The following is a 23956-nucleotide window of genomic DNA, read 5'->3' as shown; positions in this document are numbered from 1 at the left end:
GGGCGGCTGGGCCTCTCACTCCACGTGGTCTCTCATCTTCCAAGCGGCTAGCCTGGGCATTTTCATGTGGTGGTCCCAGAGTTTCCAGCAGCAAGAAAGTAAGCCTGAGTTCAAAACTAGCACAAGGCTGTGTCCACTGCATTCCACTGGCCAACACAAGTTACAGGGGAACCCAGATTCAGAGGGTTAGGAGTTCCTCTTGATGGGAGGAACTACAAAGAATCTGCGACCTTTTGTAATCCACCACACTGGACCCGTTTTATTTAGTGGCCATTACTGAACTGGCCTCTGAAAGGGCTGCTTACCCTGCTGACTACTGTGTCTTACAGACCTGTTTCCCCAAACCCTCAGGAACACTGAATGTTATCATTTTTAAATAGCTACTACCATTCTTCTCAGTGTAATGTGTGTTGCCATTTAAATTTTCATTTCTTCAATTACTAGAGTAAGATCAGTGTATTGTTGTTAGGTGGCATCGAGTCAATTCTAACACACAGCAACCCTATAGGACAGAGTAGAGCTGCCCCATAAAGTTTCCTAGGCTGTAATCTTTATGAGAGCAGATCACCACTAGTCTTTCTCCCAAGGAGTCACTGGGTGGGTTTGAACCACTGACCTCTGATTTAGCAGCTAAGTACTTAACCATTTAGCTACCTGGACTCTTAAGAATAAGATTAAACACCTTTTAAGATTTTTGGCCAGTTATATTTCTTCCGTAATTTGCCTATTCACATTCTCTGCCCAGTTTTTTTATAGATCTGGTCCAGCTCTACATATATTTTCAACGAGGTCAGTGCCCCAAAAGTGAACAAAAGTTGGTAGCAACTTACTATCCTCCCAAGGGTTACAAAAGCAGTCTCAAACTTTGACCAGCTGTGGTTGCTATCTGGCCATTTAGCTTTTGCCAACTTTTAAGGAAAAAAAAAAAAGACTTCCTTTGGAGTCTTCAGAACGACTGGTAAAAACATGAATTTTTTTTTTACAGATTGGGAAAATGAAACATATCGCTCTGTGAACAAGCTTGAGAACTACAGACAAGGTTAGCTTCTTTATTCTCAACATTTAAAAACACCTTTTTTTCCCTCTCTCTCTCTTTTATTTCCATTTTTTAAAAAATAAATAAAAGCTAATGTAGTGTTTAATATTCTAATATTTCATGTTGCCATTAGGTGCCGTCAAGTCGGTTCCAACTCATAGCGACCCTATGTACAACAGAATGAAACACCACCCGGTCCTTTGCCATCCTCACAATTGTTGTTATGTTTGAGCCCACTGTTGCAGCCTAAACTTGGAAGAACACATCCCTGTGAGGGCGCCCATGGATTCCTGCAGACTTCTTTTAGTGAATCCACTAAGAGGCACGCTCCCCGCCACGCTGGTACCCATGAGCTCAGCATCAGAGCTTTGGGCTACTTCCTGCCCAGGCATTTTCTGAGTAGTTAATAGGTCCACGTGGTCTAGAACACAGAGAAATGGTAGCCTCCCATCACTGCCCTACAGCCACCCAGTTTTCCTCCCCAAAAGACAACTTCTGTGTGTTTGTGTGCCTTTTCCAAAGAATTTTATACACATATACATATATTAGCAGGCGGGTGTTGTAAAGCAGGAAGGTTACCAGGATTTTCATGAAGACAAGAGTAACTTCCTGTAAACAGTGGGGAGTTAACTATATTGCCAAAAGGAAAGGATAATGGCACCCAAAGATTCTCCTTCAAAATAAAAAAAACATGAGACAGGCCCCTACGATTGTTAAGTACTTTTATAATATGTACTATTATTTCATGTTATATCTTAAAGAAAATAACATAAAACAAAAACACCAATCCTGAAATTACAACTTCCGTACTCTTTGGAAACCACTTGATGGACCTTTATTTCTTCATTTATAAAATTAAAAGATGACACCTGTCTACACTGATTCACTGGAGTTCTAGAAGGTCCAAGTGAGGTTTCAAATAAATAAGGAACTCTGATAAGTCAAAAAGGCAAACATCATGGGATATATAGGTTGTGGTTTTTACCGCTGGTGTTTCATTCAGGAACGTTCTTAAGTCTTTCAAATTGCTGTCGGCTAGTTTCTGAGTCCTTCTGATCTTCGTCCTGAGGTGGTGGTTTGCCACAAAACCATAGATGATGCCGATGCTGTAGGAAAAGGAAAGGAGAAGGAAGAGCATTGACTGGGTGATTCACGGTCACCTGGAGCAGAGGAGCACACAGGGAGGGCCATCTCAGCCAGGTGCCACCAGGGATTCCTGAGCTCAGCCACAAGCTTCCCGCACCCTGCCGTCTCCTGCTACAGCTGTCCCAGTAAAATTCCACAGCTGACCCACCACCAAAAGGTGGGCCAGAAACACGACTCAACCCTCTCAGAGAAGACGAATATCCATTTAAAATAAGTGTGTCCCTGGGTGGTGCACACAGTTAATGCATTCAGCTGCTAGCCAAAAGGTTGGAGGTTCGAGTCCACCCAGAGGTGCCTCGGAAGAAAGGCCTGGCAATTTGCTTCCAGAAAACTAGCCATGGAAAACTACAGAGCACAGTTTGACTCTGATACCCGTGGGGTTGCCACGAGTCAGGATTGACTCAATGGCAACCGGTTATTATGTTAAGTATGAATCTTACAAACGGAACATTATTCACAAGAAATTGTGGATGAAATAGAAGCTGCAAAGGTTATAAGGCAGCACGTATAGTATAGTCCCATTCCTGTACAAATGCAAACCGTGCGCACTCACCCTCGTACATACACCAAACACACCCGATACGTACACCTTTGTGCCTCGCAAATAAGACTACAAGGAAATACAACAAAATCCCTTGACTTGACCAACTGGCCTTTCTGTGACAAAGTCTTCAAACATTAAAACGCTAAATTCAAAAATAATTGCCAAGGCCCTAGCGGATTTAGCCACTAGATGGCGACAAGGAATTACAGAAACTCATCTAACAGGCTGCTGAAGGTTTTCCCAAAAGAAGTGAACACAACCATTAGTACCCATCTAAAAAAAAAAAAAAAAATTTTTTTTTTTTTTTAATGGAAGGGGTGGGTATGATTTTAAAACAAAGATATGCAAATAATAGGCAAACTTTGGGAGGAAAATCTTGATGCAGAAAATCAATACGCTACCTTTTCTGCAAGAGCAACGTTTGGGCTTTATGCGTACCTGTATTTACATTTTGGATGACCAAGTGGTTTTAGCACTGAACATCCCGTGTCCTCAGGGAACCTGGGTAAACTAGGGCAGGCAGTCATCCTATTTACAGTCCTAATACATTCCAAGGGGCACTGGTTCATTGCTGGTCCAACTTAAACCACATTTGCCCATCGCACTATTGCGTCTGTGTGTTAGATTTTTCAAACTAATCCAAGCCTGTAACACACTGCTGAGAAATACTTCTTTTGGTTAAGAATGTGTGCTAGACTTTACTAAGAACAGGAGATTTGGGTTCTAATGAGACTACCGCCACCAACTCCCACAGTGCAAGCTTTAGGAGGTCATTTTGCCTCTATGAGCTTCCGGTGGTGTCTCCGAATTGAAAATTACCAGTAAATTAGATTCTCCTTCTTGAGCAGCAATGGAGAGGGGTACTGGGTGTCCAAAAGTTCTGTAAGGTTTCTTTCTTTTTCAGGTTTGGGTTCATTCTGATTATAAACTTTAAAAAGTGAATGTTAACAACATTTTGTGCCATTCGGACTAGCTTCCTTATAGTCCATCACGGGCTCTCAATTTCGGTCCTAAGCCTGTGTTGGAATATATGAAGCAGACATTAGACTATAGCAATAATAGTCATTAAATAATGCACTCATGCCAAGCAAAGACCATATGACCCCAAAATAAACAATTCTGAAGTGCTAGGAACAGGAAAAAAAAAAATTGTGTCAAAACAATGGCACCTGGAGCTTATTTACTATGTTCAACTCAAAACAATTCTATACTATGCTGAGTGAGGATCACGACCTGAATATACGGCTCACGGCAGGTTTTACCCTGAGGGCCCTCGCTCTCTTTCCCCAGCATGCCCAATTTATTTTTGTCATTTGTCAAGCACCAGGTCCATATTGTCATATAAGAAGTCAAAGTGACCTTGGGAAACAAACGCTAGGTCCAAGCCTACTGCTGCTCATCCACCTGGCCTTCACTGGCCCATGAATGGGGGGAGAACCTGCTTGTCTTAAACTCCTAGAGGGCTCTCCCTGAAATTCCAATGGAGTAGTTCTCATTTCTACTACGACTACATCACTGGAATTTCAGGGAGAGTTCTCACTTCAGGGACCCTGGTGGCTCAGTGGTTAAAGTGCATGGCTGCTAACTGAAAGGTTGGTGGTTCAAACCCACCAGCTGCTCTGCAGGAGAAAGAAATGGCAGTCTGCTTCTATAAAGATTAAAAAAAAAAAAAAAGCTGTTGCTGTCAAGTCGATTCCGATTCATAGTGACCCTGTAAGGACAGAGTAGAACTGTCCCATAGAGTTTCTAAGGAGTGTCTGGTAGACTCGAACTGCCAACCCTTTGGTTAGCAGCCATAGCGCTTAACTACTACACCACTAGAGTTTCCACCATAAAAATTACGGCCTTGGAAACCTTATGGAGCAGTTCTATTCTGTTGTACAGGATTGCTAGGAGTCGGAATCAACAAGATGGGAAGGGCTTTTTTTTTTTGAGTTCTCATTTCATATTCTATTTTGTCTTTATTTCTATCTACATTTAATTTCCCCTACATTGTTCCGTGCCGTTGAGTGGATTCCGACTCCTAGCAACCCTATAGCACAGAGTATAGGACAGAGTATAACTGTCCTATAGGGTCCCTGGTGGCGTAGTGGTTGAGAGCTATGGCTGCTAACCAAAAGGTCAGCAATTCGAATCCACCAAGTCCTCCCTGGAAACTCTACGGGGAGTACGTCTCTGTCCTATAGGATCATTCTACTCTGTCCTATAGGGTCACTATGAGTTGGAATCAACTCAAAGGCAGCGGGTTTTTTTTTTTTTTTTTAATGGGGTTTTCTAGCCCGTAATCTTTAGAGGAACAGATCGCCAGTCTTTTCTCCCATGGAGTGGCTGGTGGGCTCGAACTGCTGACCTTTCAGTTAGGAGCCGAACTCTTAACCACTGAGCCACCAGGGCTCCTAATTTCCCCTCTAACACCTTAAATTAAGAGGCAGAAACTGTTTCCTAGTCAACTTTGTATAACCAACACTAGTTGCTGTCAAGTTGATTCTGACTCGCAGTGACCCCATGTGTGCAGAAGAGAACTGGTCCATAGGGTTTTCAAGGTTGTGACCTTTCGGAAGCAGATTGCATGGCCTTCCTTCCAAGGTGTCTCCAGGTAGATTCAAACCAATAACCTTCTCGTTATTACTCAAGCCCTTAACTATCTGCACCACCCAGGGACTCCAGTCAACTTTGTATAACACAGGGTTTCTTGTCCACAGTGGGTGCTCAATGGCGGTGGGTTCTGGACAGGGCTGTGGTTTCATCGGGACCATTTAGAAGACTAGCCAAGTGTTTGGGGTGTCTAAGTGTGAAACTACCTTTGTCCTTTTAGTCAATAAATGCCTTTACTCACGCTGCATGAAGATCATCAATCAGTGAAATGAATTTCAATAAACACCGAATTTCAATGCAACTTATGTTAAAAAAAATTTCTGCTAATCAATAATGCACCCAATTAAAATTACCGCATTGAATTCCAGAATAGAGTTCAGCAATTTTCAGACCCAGAACACGTTGTAAATCTTATATGTACTTAAATGAAGGATGGCAGATTCATATGCCTAGGTGGGTAGGTAGGAAGTAGGAAGGGCAGAGTGTGTGGCCCGGGGCATGTGGGGGCTGGGAAACTAAGAGAACTGCTCTGTCGTTCCTGCCAAGTGCCACCATGACGAATGTCCAGTATTGCAGATGTTCTGATCATTCATAAAAATTTGGCAATCTGGATTCTTTCTTGAAACCTCCGAATTTTTAAAATATTAGCATCTAGTTTAAAGAAGAAAATGTTACATACTATGTAATTGATGGTCTCCATTTAAAATCTCCAATTTTAATCTTCTATTTAAATACAAATAAAGAATAAATGAGTTACACTTTAGGGAAATAATGTCCTTCTTGTTGGTGACTTAAAAAAAAAAAGTTGCTGTTATATTGATCCCAACTCATGGCGGGTAACCCCATGTGTGTCAGAGTAGAAGTGAACTCTACAAGTAGGTCACCAAGTTTCTTTTCTGAGTTGCCTCTTGGGTGGACTCAAACCTCCAACCTTTCTGTTAGCAGCTGAGGGCATTAACTGTACCACCCAGAGACTCTGTTACTGAGTTAGAGAGTCCTTATTTGGTTTCAAAGCCCTGGTGGCACAGTGGTTAAGAGCTCGGCTGCTAACCAAAAGGTTTTCAGTTCGAATCCACCAGCCTCTCCTTGGAAATCCTATGGGGCAGTTCTACTCTGTCCTATAGGGCCTCTATGAGTCAGGATCGACTCGACGGCAATGGGTTTGGTTTTTTGTTTGTTTTGGTATTGCTTAATGTATTTTTTAAGCCAAAACAGACAGTGAATTAATGTTTTTGTTTTTTCAACAACCAACAGTCAACTATTAGGATATGAGATACTGAGAGAAATTTATCTAACACCAAAATGGAATAAAATTCCAATGGAAATTTTACCTAGCCCCAAAAGGGATTAAATTCCTATGAATCTTAGTTTTGGGGCATTTGACATAATGCCTTTAAGCTATGAAAAACACGTGCTTTTACACAGGACAACTGAATCTCTTGCAATTTTTAGGAAGGTAGGAATTTTTATTTTTGTGGCACGTTAACATTATATGTTCTACATTTCATTATGGACAAAACTAATTTATATTTTAAAATAAATACCCGAAGAAAGAAAAAGTCTAACCCTTTCAAATTTGTAGCTATTTTCCTTCTACAATTTCTACTGGCTTAATAAAACAAGCAAATGAACAAGCAAACAAATGCTCTCAGCCTGTAACTGATCTCTCATTTTTTAAAAGACACATTTTTAAAAATTTAAATTGTAAATAAACTGGTTCCCTCATTCACATTAAAAAGTCTCATAATTTTCAGGTATGTTCTAGCCCCATTTCTTTTCTAGAATCTCCTGGCCTCATAGCCAGGAATTGATAATCACATCCTAATAAAACATGAACTCTGAAAACATCCACCGTCTTGAAAATGACTGGGATTCAATTTTGACCAGGGTTTAATTGTAAGAAAAGCTGACCGACTGTCCTCAGGAACCTAGAAATAGACTGGAGAAGCCAAAGCAATGAATGCGCTTTTTTCCTCCCCGCCTCCCCACCCCATAACCTCGAAATTCTGAAAACTGCTGCGATGAGGACAGCAATGGAAAGAAAGGAAAGGAAACTTGGCTTTTTCTGGGGTAAGACACATCTGCTTAAACGGTCGACATGGAGAGGTAGAAATCCAATCTTCTGCTAATGGTCAGACAGACTGCATAAACATATGTCAACGACTACAGAATTCCAGCATTCCCCAGCTGCCTTTGGGAAACATCAGACAGAGAAAGAACAGGAGCTCATATAGTCCCTAATAGGGGCAGGGTGGGCGGAGGTTTTCGCTAATACCTAAGCCTGTCTGAATAAATTAAAAAAAAAAAAAAAAAGATTTAACTTTTTTTAAATACAAAAGGACAGACGTAAAATTAGATTAGAGTACTTGATAAAAACTTAAAAATCAACTTCATTTAATTGTAACTTAGTGTAAGAGTGGTAAAATGGGATAAATATTTCGTTACTGAGCTAGACAAAGGGCGAGTAGACTTCTCTGGGTTCCTGGACTTTTTTTTTATCATATAGAAAAATTATTTATCAGTAGTATCTAATCTATGTTGAGGCCGATGTAAGACAAAGGTCCTGAATTACAATAGAAAACGCACTAACACTTTCTTTTCTTTCTCTTTCTGCCTTCTCTTTTGTCCACGTTCTTTCCCCTCTCGTTTTTACCTAATCTTCCCCCTTATATCTAATGCCCATATAGAAATCTTCACTTTGCCAGGTCTTTAATCTTCCTTGCTGGCTGTGAATACCTGCACAGGATACAGAGCCATTATTTAACTCACAGTTTTTAAGATATTTGCAAACCAACAGGGGTTTCAAAAGGAAGACACTCAAACAGCTATTGTACATCAAAACTTCCTGGCAAAGCAGTGTAGACTCCTAGTCTGAACTTAAAGTAAAGTGAAAGAATCTCAAATGCTACTCTCATTTAGACAGATGTATAATTCATATTTAATGTCCCTGTATTCTACAAAATCAAATTAGTTGTATATTGTCACTTGGGCTTAAACAGCTGATCTACTCTGGTTTGAATTCATATTTAATGTCCCTGTATTCTACAAAATCAAATTAGTTGTATATTTGTCACTTGGGCTTAAACAGCTGATCTACTCTGGTTTGATTATACTGAAATCTAACATTGTGAGCTTCATATTAATAAGTTTTTAATTGGGTTGGAGAAATATCTTCACTGAATGTCTAGGAGGCTGTAGAGTCATAGTATATATTTTTAAAACAATTTTCCACACTAAAGTGTTCACAGAAGAAAAAAATTCTAAATTTGTTTGAGAGGCCTGAGTTTTTGAGAATAAAAAATATATTTTACATATAAATGGAAGTCATTTATTTCTCACTTTGTAATCTTGTTTGTATATGTTAATATTTTAAACATAACATAATTCAAGTGGTTCAGAGTAAACTAATACATACATACATAATTACAAAAAAAAACACAAAAACCCATTGCTGTCAAGTCGATTCTGACTCGTAACGACCCTACCTATAGGACAGAGCAGAACTGCTCCCTAGGGTTTCCAAGGAGCAGCTGGTGGATTTGAACTGCTGACCTTCTGGTTAACAGCCAAGCTATTTAACCACTCTGCACCTTCAGGGCTCCGTATACTCATCCAGGTAAATGAATAACTACACATAATAAAGAATTTTCCTGGAGTTATATGTAGTTATGTCAACTGAAAGCTACTAACTTGTTAAGTAAGCAATCACTGTACCAAGAGGCTCCAAGGGCAAATATTTCCAGATGATGCTTTCTCGTCTGAGCCTCGTCTTTAATGTCAAGGGTGAATGGAGAAGCAGCAGCATAGATGTCCACGTCTTTGGATAAATGAAGCATGTACGCCTCTGGCTCACACGAATGGCACAGGGCTCCCCATTGGGTCTGCCAGGTCTTTGGGCTGTAACTGACATTTTCCTGGTAGCTGGGGAGGCGGTAACGGCCCCACAGCTGTAGGGCCTGTGCTTTCCTGAGCACTTCAAACACAAAGCACAGAGAGAGACAGGGCCATTTGGAATTACCACTGACCCAATCCTAAGCTGTCTTCCAGAAGCCAATGCAAAGAAACGGTCAGATTCAAATTATTGACTAAAGAGAGAGTCAGCCGATGGAGAGAGGCAAACAGAAACAGAGACAGAGAGAGGCCCCCCCCCCCCAATCCTACAGAGAGGGCACAAGTAGCTCCCTGCCAACCAACAGGCATCAAGTTAGCTAACACGTTCATTTTGATCCTGTTTACCCGTATTTTGTGAACTATTTCAGCAAAAGTATGTCTTTGTTGAAATAATCACTGCCCTTGAATAAGTGATGATGCATTTGGGGGCTTCTGTGGGCACTTTTTTGTTATTCAGGAGTCCCTGGGTGGTATAAACAGTTAAGCACTCAACTACTAACTGAAAGGCTGGCAGTTTGAACCTACCCAGAGGTGCCTTGGAAGAAAGACCTGGTAGTCTTGTTTTCAAAAGGTCACAGCCTTGAAATCCCTATGGAGCACAGGTCTACTGTGCACACATGGGGTTGCCATGAGTCGCGATCAACTTCAGGGCAACTGGTGTGGTTTGGTTATTTTGTTACTTAAGTTTAACATTTATTTTAATTAATGTAGTAGGTCCATAATTCAAAAGAAACCATCTATCTACAGTAAGCCGTGAGTTCCGTTCCTTCCGCATCCACATCCCTCACTTTCCTTCCCAGAGGCAACCGCTGTTACTAGTTTCTGCCCAGTCCTTTCACAGACGCTCTATGCAAACATGAGCATGTGTTTATGCCTTCCTTCTTTTTTGTCATCATTACCATGTTCTACACGTGGCCTGCATCTGCCTTTTATCACTCCTCTATCCTGGGGACGGGTGTCCTGGGAGCACAGTGGTTAAGGGCTCAGCTGCTAACAAAAAGGTCACCGCTTTGAACCCACCAGCCGCTCCTTGGTAGAAAGATGTGGCAGTCTGCTTCCATAAAGACGAAAGCCTTGGAAGCCCTATGGGGCAGTTCTACTCTGTCCTACAGGGACGGTCTGAGTTACAATCACCTCGAAGGCAGCGGGGTTTTGATCTTGGGGACTGTTTTGTATCAGCAGATGTCTAGAGCTGCCCAGTCCCCTTCAATGGGGGTACTGAATTCCCAAATCACATATTTTATAGGCCCTTACTGTGGGACAGTTGAGTTTTTCCAATCTTTACCAGGATACCCTACAAGAGGAAGGCATGTTAGAGGGTATTTCACATTAAGGACCAGTTATAACAAATTAAGTGACCCCACCTGGAGTCAGAGCACAAACTTGTTTTCCCAGTGATGGCAATTTTTGTTCTTGCAACTCAATAAGACCTTTGTTTTCTAGCAGGAACCACAACAGAGAATCTCAATTAAAAAAAAAGATAAAAACATAGTTGCTCTGGTTTGGGGGAAGTACAGACTGACTTTTAACTATTCTCTACCCATCTGATGCACCCGAGCCTCCCGTATGAGTTGCAATGGGCTGCAGACGGAAAATGCTTTGAAAGAGGTAAACGGTACAATGTGACATCTTTGAAACTTCAGCAATTTGTGGCCGCCAGCACCATTTTCATCCGGGTTATATAGTATTGTTTAATACTTACTTTTCTTTCACTCTCAGGCTTTTAATAAATTTATTGTAAAGAAAACCTGTTATTCATACATAGATGGAAAAACACTATCACCATAAAAAAGAAAAAAAGTTGCCAAGTTGATTCTGACTCATGGCAACCCCGTGTGTGTCAGGGCCATGGCAACCCCGTGTGTGTCAGGGTCATGGCAACCCCATGTGTGCAGGGTTTTACACTAGCTGATGCTTCAGAGGTAGATCACCAACCAGGCTTTTCTTCTGAGGAGCCTCTGGGTGGACTCAAACCTCCAACCTTTCAGTTAGCAGCTGAACATGTTAACCTTGTGAACCACCCAGGGACTCGCCATAAATACAAGGTAACAGTCAAACTCTGAAATGATTACTATTAAAACGTGGTTATGTGTGTGCCGCTGAAAATTACACGGAGGTCCTACCACAACTGAATATACCACTTGTGGGAAAATACTGGGTCTCTGACAAACTAACCAAATAAGTAAAACAATAACAACAGCAACCGAAAATAAAAACAAAATAATAATAATAAAAAAAAAAGAAACAAGGTTCTTGGGTTCTGGACTTGTCTGGCTGGGATGTAGACTCAGTGCCAGCCTCCCAGGTCTTTCCAATGTAAGACCGGCCTGCAGTGACCCACGTTCTGGGGTGTTAACATGTCACTGTGCTTTCTCACAGAAGAGCAGACGTTAACCTAACCAATCACCAGCCGTCTGAAGACTGATGTGAAGCTGGTCCCTTTTGGACAACAAGGAGATGTTAATAACCTAATCCAATCACTAGCTGCTTTCAGACAGATGTGAACAGATGTGAAGCCCGTCCCTTTTGGACACAAAGAGAGCTCATGTTGAGTTGAACTAAAATGATGATGTTTAAAGAACTTTGCTTGGGTTTGCAGCTAGAACTTCAGCTGGTGGGCCTTGCTGTTTTCTGCTTAAATTCTCAAGTATCACCAGGCAAAACCTGAAAGATCTAACTCTTCCTGCTACCAAGCAGATGAGGTGCTTGGAGAAACGACGAAGAGGATCTGACTGCTTGGCTTAGCATTAGGCACAAGTGGGGACTTGACTTCTGTTGCTAAATGAAGTGCTGGCTGAACGGCTGAGGAAACTGGGAGCAGTGAGCAGGTACCACAACCAGGAGACCAGTACCGCAATGCACATTCCACAGTTGAGGATCTGATTTGGACTCCACAAGGCGCCACTGTCTGAAAAGCAGTGGATCTCTATCTTTCAGTCAATTGGAAAACTTTTGGGCAGCAGCAGGAGGTACAGCAAAAACACCCTAAATCACGAAGTACGTGCCAGGCTTCAAGGGAGGGTGGTTGTTAGCTGCCGTTGAGTCAGGCCCTGACTCATGGCGACCCCACGCACAACGAGACTGAACACGTGTGAGCCATACGGTACCCCTGGAGTTGATTTTCATGAGTAGGTCACCTGGCCTTGCTTCCTAGTCTGTCTCAGTCTGGAAGTTCTGCTGAAACCTGTTCAGCATCACTGCACCATACAAGCCTCCACTGACAGATGAGTGGTGCCTGCGCTGGTGGCACATGGCTTTTCATTGCAAGAAAGTTAATTCTATGCTACAAATTCTGGGGCAACGCCCATCCTGCAAGATCCCTTTGGACTTTACTAATCAACTGGCAAATACCTGTTCTGCATTCCTGCACACTCCCTGTCCCCAAGCAGCCACTGAAGAGGTGTGAGCTACTGTTGTGGAGACAAATAAATGGCTTATACAGTGTAAAATTTATCAGGCTATCTTCAAAATCAAAATATAGCAAACGGGTCTATTTACAGGTAAACCAGTTGCTGTCGAGTTGACTTCGACTAAAGGCGACCCCATACGTGTCCGAGTAGAATTGTGCTCCGTAGGGTTTTCAATGGCTGATTTTTCAGAAGTAGATAGACCGCCCCTTCTCGCGTGGTGCCTCTGGGCTCCCTTGAACCTCCACCCTTTCAGTTAGCAGCCAAATGCTTAACTATTTGCATCGGCCAGGGGCTATTGGATTAAGTCCCTAAATGAGTGTTGTAATTAAGCAATACTAACTGTGTAAATTAGTATTGCTTAATTACAATGCTCATTTCTGATTATAGCAAAATCAGTTGAACCGTCCTAGATAAGCACTTTTGTTCTCCTTTTCCTGTTTTCATCTTTTGTGGTTTTGTTTCAAACTCAAGGGCTTAACAGTTGAACATAAGGTACTCTTCATTTCCCTAGAACACAATCGGCTGTTATCCAAGACTACTTGCCTTATCAATATACAAATCACCAAGAGGGAGATGGCAAAGCATTTCTTCAGGTAGGGCCCATTTTTCTTCTGTCTCTGGTGCATTTCGCCACCACAGTGGTTACAGCAGCGACACATACAAAAGCAACACCCCACCAAGGGCATCAGGATAACAAACAGCAGGCCCAGCACGGCACAGACAATGAGCCCGATCTCATAGTGGACCACCTGCAATTCAAACAAGAGAAACGGCAACTTATTATCACACAAAACTTATTACCACACTCTATCTGGTTCTTTTTTCCTTTTTTTTAACTATTTGCCATCATAAGTTGAATCTTAAGTTTGTGTGTGTGTTGTTGTTAGCAGCTGTCGAGTTGCCCCCCCGCCCCAACTCATGGTGACCCCATGCACAACAGAACATAATGCTGCCCAGTTTTAGGCCATCCTCATGATCGGCTGCAGAAGGAACTGTTGTGATCCACAGGGTTTTCACTGGCTGATTTTCATAAGTACATTGCCAGGCCTTTCTTCCTAGTCTGTCTTAGTTTAGAAGCTCCACTGAAACCTGTCCAGCATCACAGCAAATGCAAGTCACCATAATATATACATATACAGAGCCCTGGTGGTATAGTGGTTAAGCATTTGGCTCCCAATCAAAAGGTCAGCAGTTCAAATCCCCCAGCCGCTCCTTGGAAACCATATGGGGCAGTTCTACTCTGTCCTATAGGGTCGCTATGAATCGGAATCTACTCAACAGCAGCGGGTTTATATACATACATACTTCATCTCACTTACTTTGGACATGTTATCAGGAGGGACCAGTCCCTGGAGAAGGACATCATGCTTGGTTAGGTAGAGGGTGAGTATAAAGAGGAAAACCCTCAACGAGAGGGACTGACACCGTGGCTGCAACAACGGGGTCAAGCAGAACAATGGTGGTGAAGATGGCGCAGGACTGGACAGTGTCTCATTCTGTTGTGCACGGGGCTGCTATAAGTTGGAACCCGCTCAGCACCACCTACCAACAGCAACTTTTTGAAGCTCCTTCTTGAAATGCAGGGAAGCAGAAAATTGAGTTATTACAATAAGGAACCAAGCAGTTACTACCTTCCTCCAACAGTCACCGGTAGGTGTTCCACTGCAGGGTCAAGCTGCCAAGGACTTAATTTCAACCCCAAAGGTAGATGCCTGTGTTTTATTTGTTCTTAAGTGGTTTAGTAAATAATCCATACATAAGGTGCTTTTCATCAGAAAGACAGGGCCAGTAGGAGTTCATATGGATTCAGCACAGTTTGGATTGAGTCTATTAGTTACATCAGAATATGAACTACGCCTAAATTTAGAAAAAGAAAAAAAAAAAGGTTCAGACTTTCGGAGTCAGACACATTAAGCACGGTCCACTCCCTTAGTGTCGCCATCTATATTCTGGAAATAATCATATGTACCTCATAATGTCATTGTGAGAATTAGCAATAATGTATGGTCAGTGTCAAATAGAGTACCTGGCACATACAGACACTTAATAAATGTCACCTTTCACACCATGCCCGTGAGGCTCTATACCAATGAAGTGCTGGGCTCAGCAGCCTGTGTCTCAGACCACTCCAGATTCCTAGGAGCCAGCGCACGTCTAGATACCACCCCACGACCTAAGCGTATTTTCATCATCACGGCTGGCTGTATACCAGAGATGAATGAAAACCAGTGCAACGGGATGATGAAACGATCTCAGACCAACTCACACAAGCAATTACATTTCTTTAAAGTAAAGACATTTTTTAAGAATGGTAGAAAATCTGAGGTTGGCAGTTTGCAACTAATGGGCAAGCTAGACAGCGATGAATTCTGAAGCCAAGCTGCGCAAAGCAAAGCAAAGCAAAGCGAAGCACACGTTTTGCTTTGATGACCGGGAAGAGAGCACTGACATTGGAGCTGGAAGTCCTGCTTTCCAATCCCAGCAGGTAGCTTCTAGTTCCCTAAACTGGAAGATGTTACAATAAGGCTATTGTAAGGAGTAGATGATTGGTGGCACGGTGGTTACGAGCTCGGCTGCTAACCGAAAGGTCAGCTGTTCGAATCCACCAGCCGCTCTTTGGAAACTGTACGGGGCAGTTCTACTCTGTCCTATAGGGTCACTATGAGTCAAAATCGACTGGAGAGCAATGGGTTTGGTTTTTAATGTGAGGACAGCTAGCGAAGTGCCCAGCAGACAGTAAATATGCAATAAGTATTAGTTAAATCCACAGGCAAATGCTTAAGAGTATTGTCAAGGGCACGTGGTACTTGAAGATTATCTACTTCAATATTAAGATTAAATGCTAAAAAGAAAAAAAATGAGTTGAATTTTGCTGCATTCGTCAAGGCATGCCCCTGCTTAAGCTAACTCACCCCCTCCCCGCAATGCCCCGAGATCTTTTTGAAGACTTATTATCGGCTGGATCTTTGAACCTTCCCCTGAGGGCTAGCACCATTGGTCATTTGAGAAACCTGCCCCAACACTCTAAATTCTTACTTACATATTTTGCTATCATTTCTCAGCAAATATCCTAAATTATTTACTATGTTTAAGGGAATTTTAAATCTTTTCTGAGTCAGGAGGCCCTGAGCCCTAACTCAGGAGAGAAAGTATATTTAAACGTTGTAAGTGTACCAACTTTAGCTCCAAATACAAATTTCATAATTTATACACAACCTTCCCAGTGTTGTAGCTGTTGCTATTGTTGGATGTCATCAAGTTGATGTCAACTCACAGCGATCCCATGTGACCCTACGTGACAGAGTAGAACTGCCCCATAGGGTTTTCTTGGCTGTAATCTTTAGGGAAGCAGATCACCAGGTCATTCTCCTGCAGAGTTACTGAGTGAGTTCAAACCATCAACCTTTCAGCCAACAGCCAAGCACTTAACCATTGCACTACTGGCCTCCTCTTGCCAATATTAACCATAACAAAACAAAAAGTAACCCGTTGCCATGGAGTCGATTCTGACTCAGAGCAACCCTTTAGGACAAGGTAGGACTGCCCCATAGAGTTTCCAAGGCTGTAATCTTCAAGGAGGCAGACTGCCATGTCTGTCTTCTGCGGAGAAGCTGAAGGGTTCAAAACGTTGACCTTTCCATTAGCAGCTGAGCCTTTAGCCACTGTGCCGCCAGGCTCCTTCTTCCCAGTGTTACTGACTACATATGATGTCAGACAGTATCAGGAACAAGACATGCTGTTTCAAGAGTTAACTTCTAGGCTGCAGTCTAGCCAAGGTCTGGCAGCACCTAAATTATTTTCTGGTACGCTAAGAACTTGGGAGTGTTTCGCAGATTATGTCAATGGTAAGAGCAAGATTTAAATTTGTAGAAACTTCTCGCTATTCATTCATGATCCATTAAAGCTACAAGAAAAGATTAGAGATTACGGCTGAAGTAAAAATGAAACCAATAATTTAAAAACCGCCACAGGGAAGACTACATTGAAGAATGGGAAGTTGAGGCAAAAGCGTCGCTACTCACTGGCTTTAGACAAAGAGCAACATGAAGCAGTAAGGAGATGAGGAATTTACCTTGAGAGTCAAGACTACATTTTCTGGCTGTGGAGTCAAAGCAGTTGACGAGTTTGCATAACACAGAGGCAGCATGCATCAAGAGAGCACAGAACAAGCCACATGAGTGATTAACAGTAACTGAGGACATTAGGGTCTCAGACAGGGGAATTCAAGTGACAGAAACAGCAGGAGAGACCCAAGGAAGGAATGTAAAACCCAAGTGTGTATTAGAGAAATGATGTTTTGGGTAGAGTCAAGTTCTGAAATTTACATTTGGATTTCTCTAGAGACTTTTCATCAGTGTGTTAATCAGTTTTGGAAACAAGAATGATCAGAAGGAAAGTTACAAATGCTTAATACACTCCCCAAGTCATCTTGGTAAAACAGAGACTCAGAGACTGCTGGTACCCCAGTGCCAAAGGCAAAATCCTCCAAACTGTCCTTTCTAAAATGAAACACTGATGGTATCATTCTCCGGCTTACTAGCGTTCAATGGATTCCCAGCGTTTTTCATCGAAACTTCTGAATGTGGTCCCACATGATCTAATCCCAGCTTCATGTCCCCATTCTTCTCCACCAGTCTGAACATCTCCTCAGCCCCAGAAAGCGCCGTGCCCTCTCTCCCTTACTTTTCCAGTCCTCCACCAGGATGCCTTCTTGTCTAGACGTTATTCCCATCACCCTTGCCTGACTAAACTCAAGTGTAAGCTTAGACATCACCCATCTTGATAACCAGGTCTGAGCTTGGTGTACTACACCCCTCTCTTCTGCTCCCCTGGAGCCCTGCACTGGTGCGTCCACAGCACTTACCCATGTAGAGTCAAGGACCCCCGCTGGCTATCTCTGAAAACACTGTAAGCTCCAGGAGGGCAGGAACCATGACTCTCTTTCTCCAAGTGCCCAGCATGGAACCTGCCATACCATAGGGACCTAATCAAAACTGGATACACTCATGACCTGGAGGAATAGGAACCTCTCTCTTAGACCAACGATCCCTAAACAGTGGTCCAGAGGTGCAGGCTGGCCAGTGACGAGGATGGACCAACCCACAGTGGGTAAACAAATAATAAATAAAGAAGATGCAATGAATTTTCCATAAAGCTAAAGTTGCTCAATTTATAAGACTATCCTCTTTTTTCTGTTTTTAGGGGATGGGGATGATATGTGTATGAAAGGAGACAAAGCTGTTACTGTGCTGTCAAATATCCTTATGAGGCAAAAATAAAACTAGGTGGCTCTGTATCATTCCTCAGATTATTTTTTTGAAATTTGCCTGGTCCAAGAAATCCAAAAGTGTGTTACTAATAATTTTTTAATGTCGTATCCAAATTGCTAGTGAGGGTGGGCAGTTGAGATACACAGCGCTTCCAGGGTCACATGAAACATCGTGAACAACCTCAGCCTCCTTTTCTGTGCGTGGGCTCCAGAGGCTTATTACCACTGAGGGTTGTTGTTAGCTGCCGTCGAGTCAGCCCCGACTCATGGCAACACCACACACAACGGAATTAAACACTGCCCAGCCCTGTGCCACCCTCATGACCTGTTATGGACCGGGTGGCTGTGACCCATAGGTTCACTGGCTGATTTTCAGAAGTAGATGACCAGGCCTTTCTTCCTAGTCTGGAAGCTCCGCTGAAACTTGTTCAGCATCACAGCAACATGCAAGCCTCCACTGACGGATGAGTGGTGGCTACACATGAGGTGCACTGGCCAGGACTTGAACCCGGGTCTCCTGTATGGAAGGTGGGAATTCTACCACTGAGCCACCAAAGGTACAGGCTCCCAAACTCACCCACCATAAACACCTCAAGGGGTGAGTTAAACATACTGATTTCCAGGTCTCTCTCCTAGCGTGTGTGAGTCAGAAGATTCAGGTGGTGCCAGGAATCTGTCTTGAGAACAAGTCCCGTGTGATGGATATGATTAGAGAAGTTTGGGGAACCTGACCTTGGTTGTAAGGGCCAGTCAGTCTGGGCCGTGGACAGGACAGAACCACCTGTGAGCTACAACAATTAGGCAATTCTTTTGTGTTTAATTTCCTTCCGAAACGTCAGCCTGGTCTGATAGGGAGTTACAACAAACACCTCCACGGAGCTCGGGGCATTTTCACCTTTTTCCTGTCCTGGCTAGTCATCACGTAGGTGTGACTTTATAATCCATGCAAGACAGCAGTTTGAATCTGGGCTCCCCATCTAAGTATCTGTGATTCTCCACTCCAGCTGCCCGTTACAATCACCTGGGAGCTGTCTAAAAATACCAGTGGCCAACCAGCCCTGACCACTGATAGGAGGATCTCACGGGGAGGGGCCTGGGCTTTGCTGCCAGTGTTACCCTAAGCCTCTGTGACCTTCTCAACAGAATGGGGATAATCAGTCCTCACCCTATGCAGCTACTGCAAGGACTACATGGGAACACAGTTACAGCTAAGCTGTATCGTGCATTATTCTATTCTAAGCACTCTATGTGTGTTATTTAATGTTTCTTTATTAAGACAGTTAATATGTTTCATCAAATATGTGACCAGTGCCCTCCAGAGAAATGTTCAGTATATGTTGGGTTCCAGTGAGTCTCAGACAACAATTCTTATGCGTGTGCCATCTTGTGCTGCTTTCTGTCTAAATGCTTTCTGAGACTTCCTAGAACGTGCTTTTATTAAGTGGACCACACATATTTTGGAGGCACTGGGAAGGTTATTGTTGTTAGTTGCTCCGACTCATGGCGACGTCATGTATAATAGAAACGTTGCTGGGTCCTGCACCATCTTCACGATCTTTGGTATGTTTGAGTCCATTGCTGTGGCTATTGTGTCAATCCATCTCCTTTTTGTTGACCCTCTACTTTACCAAATATGATGTCCTTTTTCTAGCAACTTGTCTTTCTTGACAACGTGTCCACAGTCAGCAAGCCAAAGTCTCACCATCCTAGCTTCTAAAGAGCATGCTGGTTGCACTTCTTCTAAGACTGGTGTGTTCAGTCTTTTGGCACTCCATGGTGTAGCAGACACGAGTAACTGAATCACTCACCTCTCACAGAAGCAAAGGGTAGGCTCCAGCCATCGCCAATCCATTTGTAATGATGGCCGGACACTTACTAGTGCTAGCTCGCTAGCCAGTGACTGTTAGCATGAGTGAGGTCAATAAAATCAGCAGGAGGGGTCCCAGGCCCTGCATCTGTCTCAGAGGAAGCTTCAAGAAAGGGAAGAGATGAGCCAAGAAGATACCAACTAGCTAAACCTAGAGGAGAAACCATGACCACACAGAAACTAACTGGGGAAGGCATCACCAGGAAACTCATAATTCCTATTGACAGTGACACACAGAATAGCAAGGAAAGAAAACATTTCTTAAAAGGGTGGGGGGCGGGGAACAGGGAGGAGAAGGAGTCCAGGGACCTTAAATATTACTTTTCACATTTAAGCTAAGTGCAGAAAGGAGGGAGTCCTGTGAAGAGGAGTTGTTTTTCACCTCCCAAAGTTGGGGCCACCTTTGGAATAAAAGTTCTCTACTGTCAAATATTTTTGAACCCCTCTATGAAGAAAGAGTTCACTGGAACCCTCCCCCTGTCACAAGATCACTGACTTGGCTGCCCAGACTCCTTAGGCATTGGGGGCAGGGGAGCTCACCAGCACAGAGCTCGGTACACAAAGAGCTCAAAAGAGTCCAATCCAGGGCCCCTTACCTGGACAGATCTCACCTGGGTAACCATCTCAGTGTGAAAGAGAGTGGGCACTGCCAGCATAGCCAATGCTACTGGTGCTTGCCCACCTCCCTGAGATCTTAACCATCTCAGCAGACCTCTTCAGACTTCTACTTACTGGTATCTCTGACTTTGTGCTCCAGGGTTTACCCCGGAACCATGGTAGGTAAGACGTACACAGAAACTCACACCGTCCCTCCCCACCAAGGAGCCCTTAAGCAGTGACTCTTGGCATATACATACCTCAGCTCTCTCACCCTTCCTGTGGGCTAATTCTGAGGTTCTACAAGGATGCAGCTCCAGTCACCTCCTGTGCCAGACAGTGCAAAGGCACGCCCTGCACAGGCTGCCCTCCCTTCGCTGTACCGTGCCCATTTCCTGGCCAGGACACCCGGCATCCCTCAAATAAACAATTTGTCCTTGAGTCCTAGACTCAGGCTCTGCATCTGGAGGAATCCAAACCAAGATGCCCAGCTTTTTCCAGGCTAAAACCAGTCAGGAAGCTCCTCTACAAAGGTGTCTGGCTCTTTGGTGTCTTTGCTTAACTACTATTCATCTTCCTTGGATAACTGTGGAAAGCAGGATCTGGTCCTACATCCAAGATGGGACTTACCTCATCCATGTTGGTTCAGCAAAGTATGCACTCTCTTCTTACCTCCACACCAATGGTTTTCCTCCATTGGGAAAGGTACTCTGAGGCAGAGATGAAATCAAGAAGCAGAGATTCCCAAGTTTGCAGGCACCCCAAATCTAAAATCAATCCAGCCACAGAGGACTTGTCCCATTATGGATCCTGCTAGGGATGGTGGCAGCCTGGCTCAGGCCCACACCTGCCAGCCTCTTCAGAGTCACTTCAGGGTCTTAGGATCTTGTCCTCCAAGGCCCGGACCCTACTGAACCATTGCCCCTCCCCCACTCATTCCTTGGCAGGACTAGTTGGCATTCAGGCAGGCTGCTAATGACATGCTAATTATTTTTTAAAAAATATTTTATTGTGTTTTTGGTGAAGGTTTACACAGCAGTTGAGGTTCCCAATCAATAATTTCTATACACATTGTTTAGTGGCATTGGTTACATTCTTCACAATGTGTGAACATTCTCATTACTTCTCTTCTGGTTGTTCTGCCTCCATTAATCTAGTTTTCTTGCCCCCTTACAGTCTCATCTTTGTTTAAAATAATTGTTGAGCTATAGATGGTCTCGTAAAGGTGATTTTTTTAAAGGAGCACAGTACTTATGGGTGATATTATTTTTTCAGCCAATTTGTTATTTAGCTATAAGGTGACCTTAAGGGCTTGTTCTGGTTCAGGGTTTCAAGAGTACCTCTGGGTAACAGTCTCAGGAGTCCTCTAATTTCAACGAGTCAAGTAGGTCTGGTTTGTTTTTGTTTTTTAAGGAATTTGAGATTCTGTTCTACATTCTTCTTCCATTCTATCAGGGTCCATCTCTAGTGGCCCTGATTAGAACAGTCAACAGTATTAGCTTAGCACCTTCTAGTTTTTCTGGTCTCAGGATAAATGAGGCCATGGTTCACGTAGACTATTTATCCTGTAGACTAGTTTCTTCTTTGAGTCTTTGGTTTCCTTCTTTCTCTTTTGCTCTGGACAAGTGGAGACCAACAGTTGTATCTTATATGGATAATTTTTAACATACAGATAAAAGCAACAGTCATTTGGTTCTGCCCAGGATGCATGCAGATATGGGCAGTCATGCTTGTGAGGTATAAACAAAGCCAGTGGCACTGAAGGATGGAAACACTTTCCCTAGTAGTAAGGAAGGCTGTCGGCACTTAGGGAAGAGAGAGTTCAGTCTTCCCTGTGGAAGGCGGAATGGCCTCAAAGGCAACTAACAACCCTGAGGTCCAATGTAAATGGATTTTAGATAAGGCCTTTTTTATTGTTGTTGGATTCTGTGTTTACTCTCTTGAGTATCATTTTATTGCAAATTGACAGTACGATGGTACCATTTGTAACACAGTTTATCTGTCTAACCACTGACTGGGGAAGAGTTAATTGCCCTCACCCCCGATTGCCCTCACACCCACTGGAAACATTCCAAGTCAGATTTGTTGTGGTGGCTGTAAATGAATGATCCTACCTGTCAGTCTGCTTTTAATGTTATCTATTTTTTTTTTTCATTCCTGTAATATTCTATTGTGTTTGGGGTTAAAGTTTACACAGCAAATTAGGTTCGCATTTAACAATTTTAATACAAATTGTTCCGTGACATTGGTTACTATTTCCACAATGTGTCAGCATCCTCATTATTGCCATTCTGTTTGTTCTGTTTCCTTGATCTAGCTTCCCTTCCCCTCCTTGCCTTCTCATCTTTCCTTATGGGTAAATGTTGACTGTTTGGTCTCATCTAGTTGATTGTTTAATTAAGGAAATGTATTACTCATGGGTGTTAACAAGCCAATCTATTATTTGGCTGAAAGGTGGCCTCCAGAATTAGCTTCAGCTCTGTCAATGTTATCTTGACAACCATCTTCACACCAGGAAGAGGAAGGACCAAAGTGCCTTACCCTGTAAGACTAAGATCCTCACAAAGAGACTTAACTGCTCTTTAGTATCCTACATACAGTACAACAAACATTGGCTTATTTGTTTCACTGGCAACCTAGACCCATAATAAACTAAAAGGAAAGGAACACATTTTTGTTTAAATAATCAGTTACGGAATCAAAATGAGGGAATTAGCAGTGCCTTGGGCATTAAGTAGAGACCCACAAGATGCCTTGATATTTTCCAAACATATAGTCCACTTACCTTAGCAAGGTGTTCAAGGCCCCTCCCAGGATCTGGCCCCAACTTACCTTAGGGCTCCTCACTCACCTGTTCTGGCCATAGTCTTGCTCCTTTCACATCTTCTCGCCTTTGCTCACACGGTTTCTGTGTCCCTGTGCCCCAGCAGAGCCACTTCCCCACCTGTTCCAACTCTGCCTAACCTTTCCTACAAGCCCAGAGCTACCTCCTCTCTGAAAAGCTTCCAGTCAGAATTAACTGTTTTTCTCTATACCCCTTTGTGTGGAACTCATACCTACATCCACTTATTTCCTTGTCCTTCAGATTATTAGGTACGGTCTCTGCCATCTGGCTCTTAGCCTCCTGACACCAAGGACTACCTTAAACTCAGCTGCTGCTGAGTCGCCTCCAACTCATGGCAGCCCCATGTGTGTCAGAGCAGAACTGTGCTCCACAGGGTTTTTTTACAGCTGATTTTTCTTAAACTGCCAAGACTTTCTTCTGAGGTACCTCTGGGTGGACTCAAACCACCAATCCTTCAACTGGCAGCCGAGCACATTAACTATTCACACTACTCAGGGACTACCTCACTCGTTTCCACATCTCTTTCATATCCAGCTGATTGCCACATACAAAAAGCAAAAACAAAAACAAAAAAGTCACCATCAAGCCAATTTCAACTCATGGCGATCCTATGTGTTGCAGAGTAGAACTGCGCTCCACAGGGTTTTCAGTGGTCATTTTTTCAGAAGTAGATCACCAGGCCTTTCTTCCAAGGCATCTCTAGGTGGGTTCAAACCACCAACCTTTCGGTTAGTAGTTGAGCACTTAATGGTCTGC

The 23956-nt window shown here is 43.2% G+C and overlaps 1 protein-coding gene across 5 annotated transcripts in view; it reads right to left on the bottom strand.

Moving 5' to 3' along the window:
• PROM1 (prominin 1) overlaps positions 1-23956 on the bottom strand; it is a 117591-nt gene that overhangs the window by 57830 nt on the left and 35805 nt on the right. For all 5 annotated transcript variants that reach the window (XM_049886459.1, XM_049886458.1, XM_049886461.1 and 2 more), the window contains exons 4-5: positions 13166-13371; positions 2022-2142 (exon numbers count right to left, since the gene is read on the bottom strand). In XM_049886459.1, the coding sequence (XP_049742416.1) occupies positions 2022-2142; positions 13166-13371 (327 nt within the window). The remainder of the gene's footprint in view (positions 1-2021; positions 2143-13165; positions 13372-23956) is intronic.

This window comes from Elephas maximus, chromosome 5 (genome assembly GCF_024166365.1).
Source record: "Elephas maximus indicus isolate mEleMax1 chromosome 5, mEleMax1 primary haplotype, whole genome shotgun sequence".
In the NCBI taxonomy this organism is placed as follows: Eukaryota; Metazoa; Chordata; class Mammalia; order Proboscidea; family Elephantidae; genus Elephas; species Elephas maximus.
The sequence above is the reverse complement of the archived record's forward strand: the minus strand, read 5'-3'. Positions and strand labels throughout refer to the sequence as shown.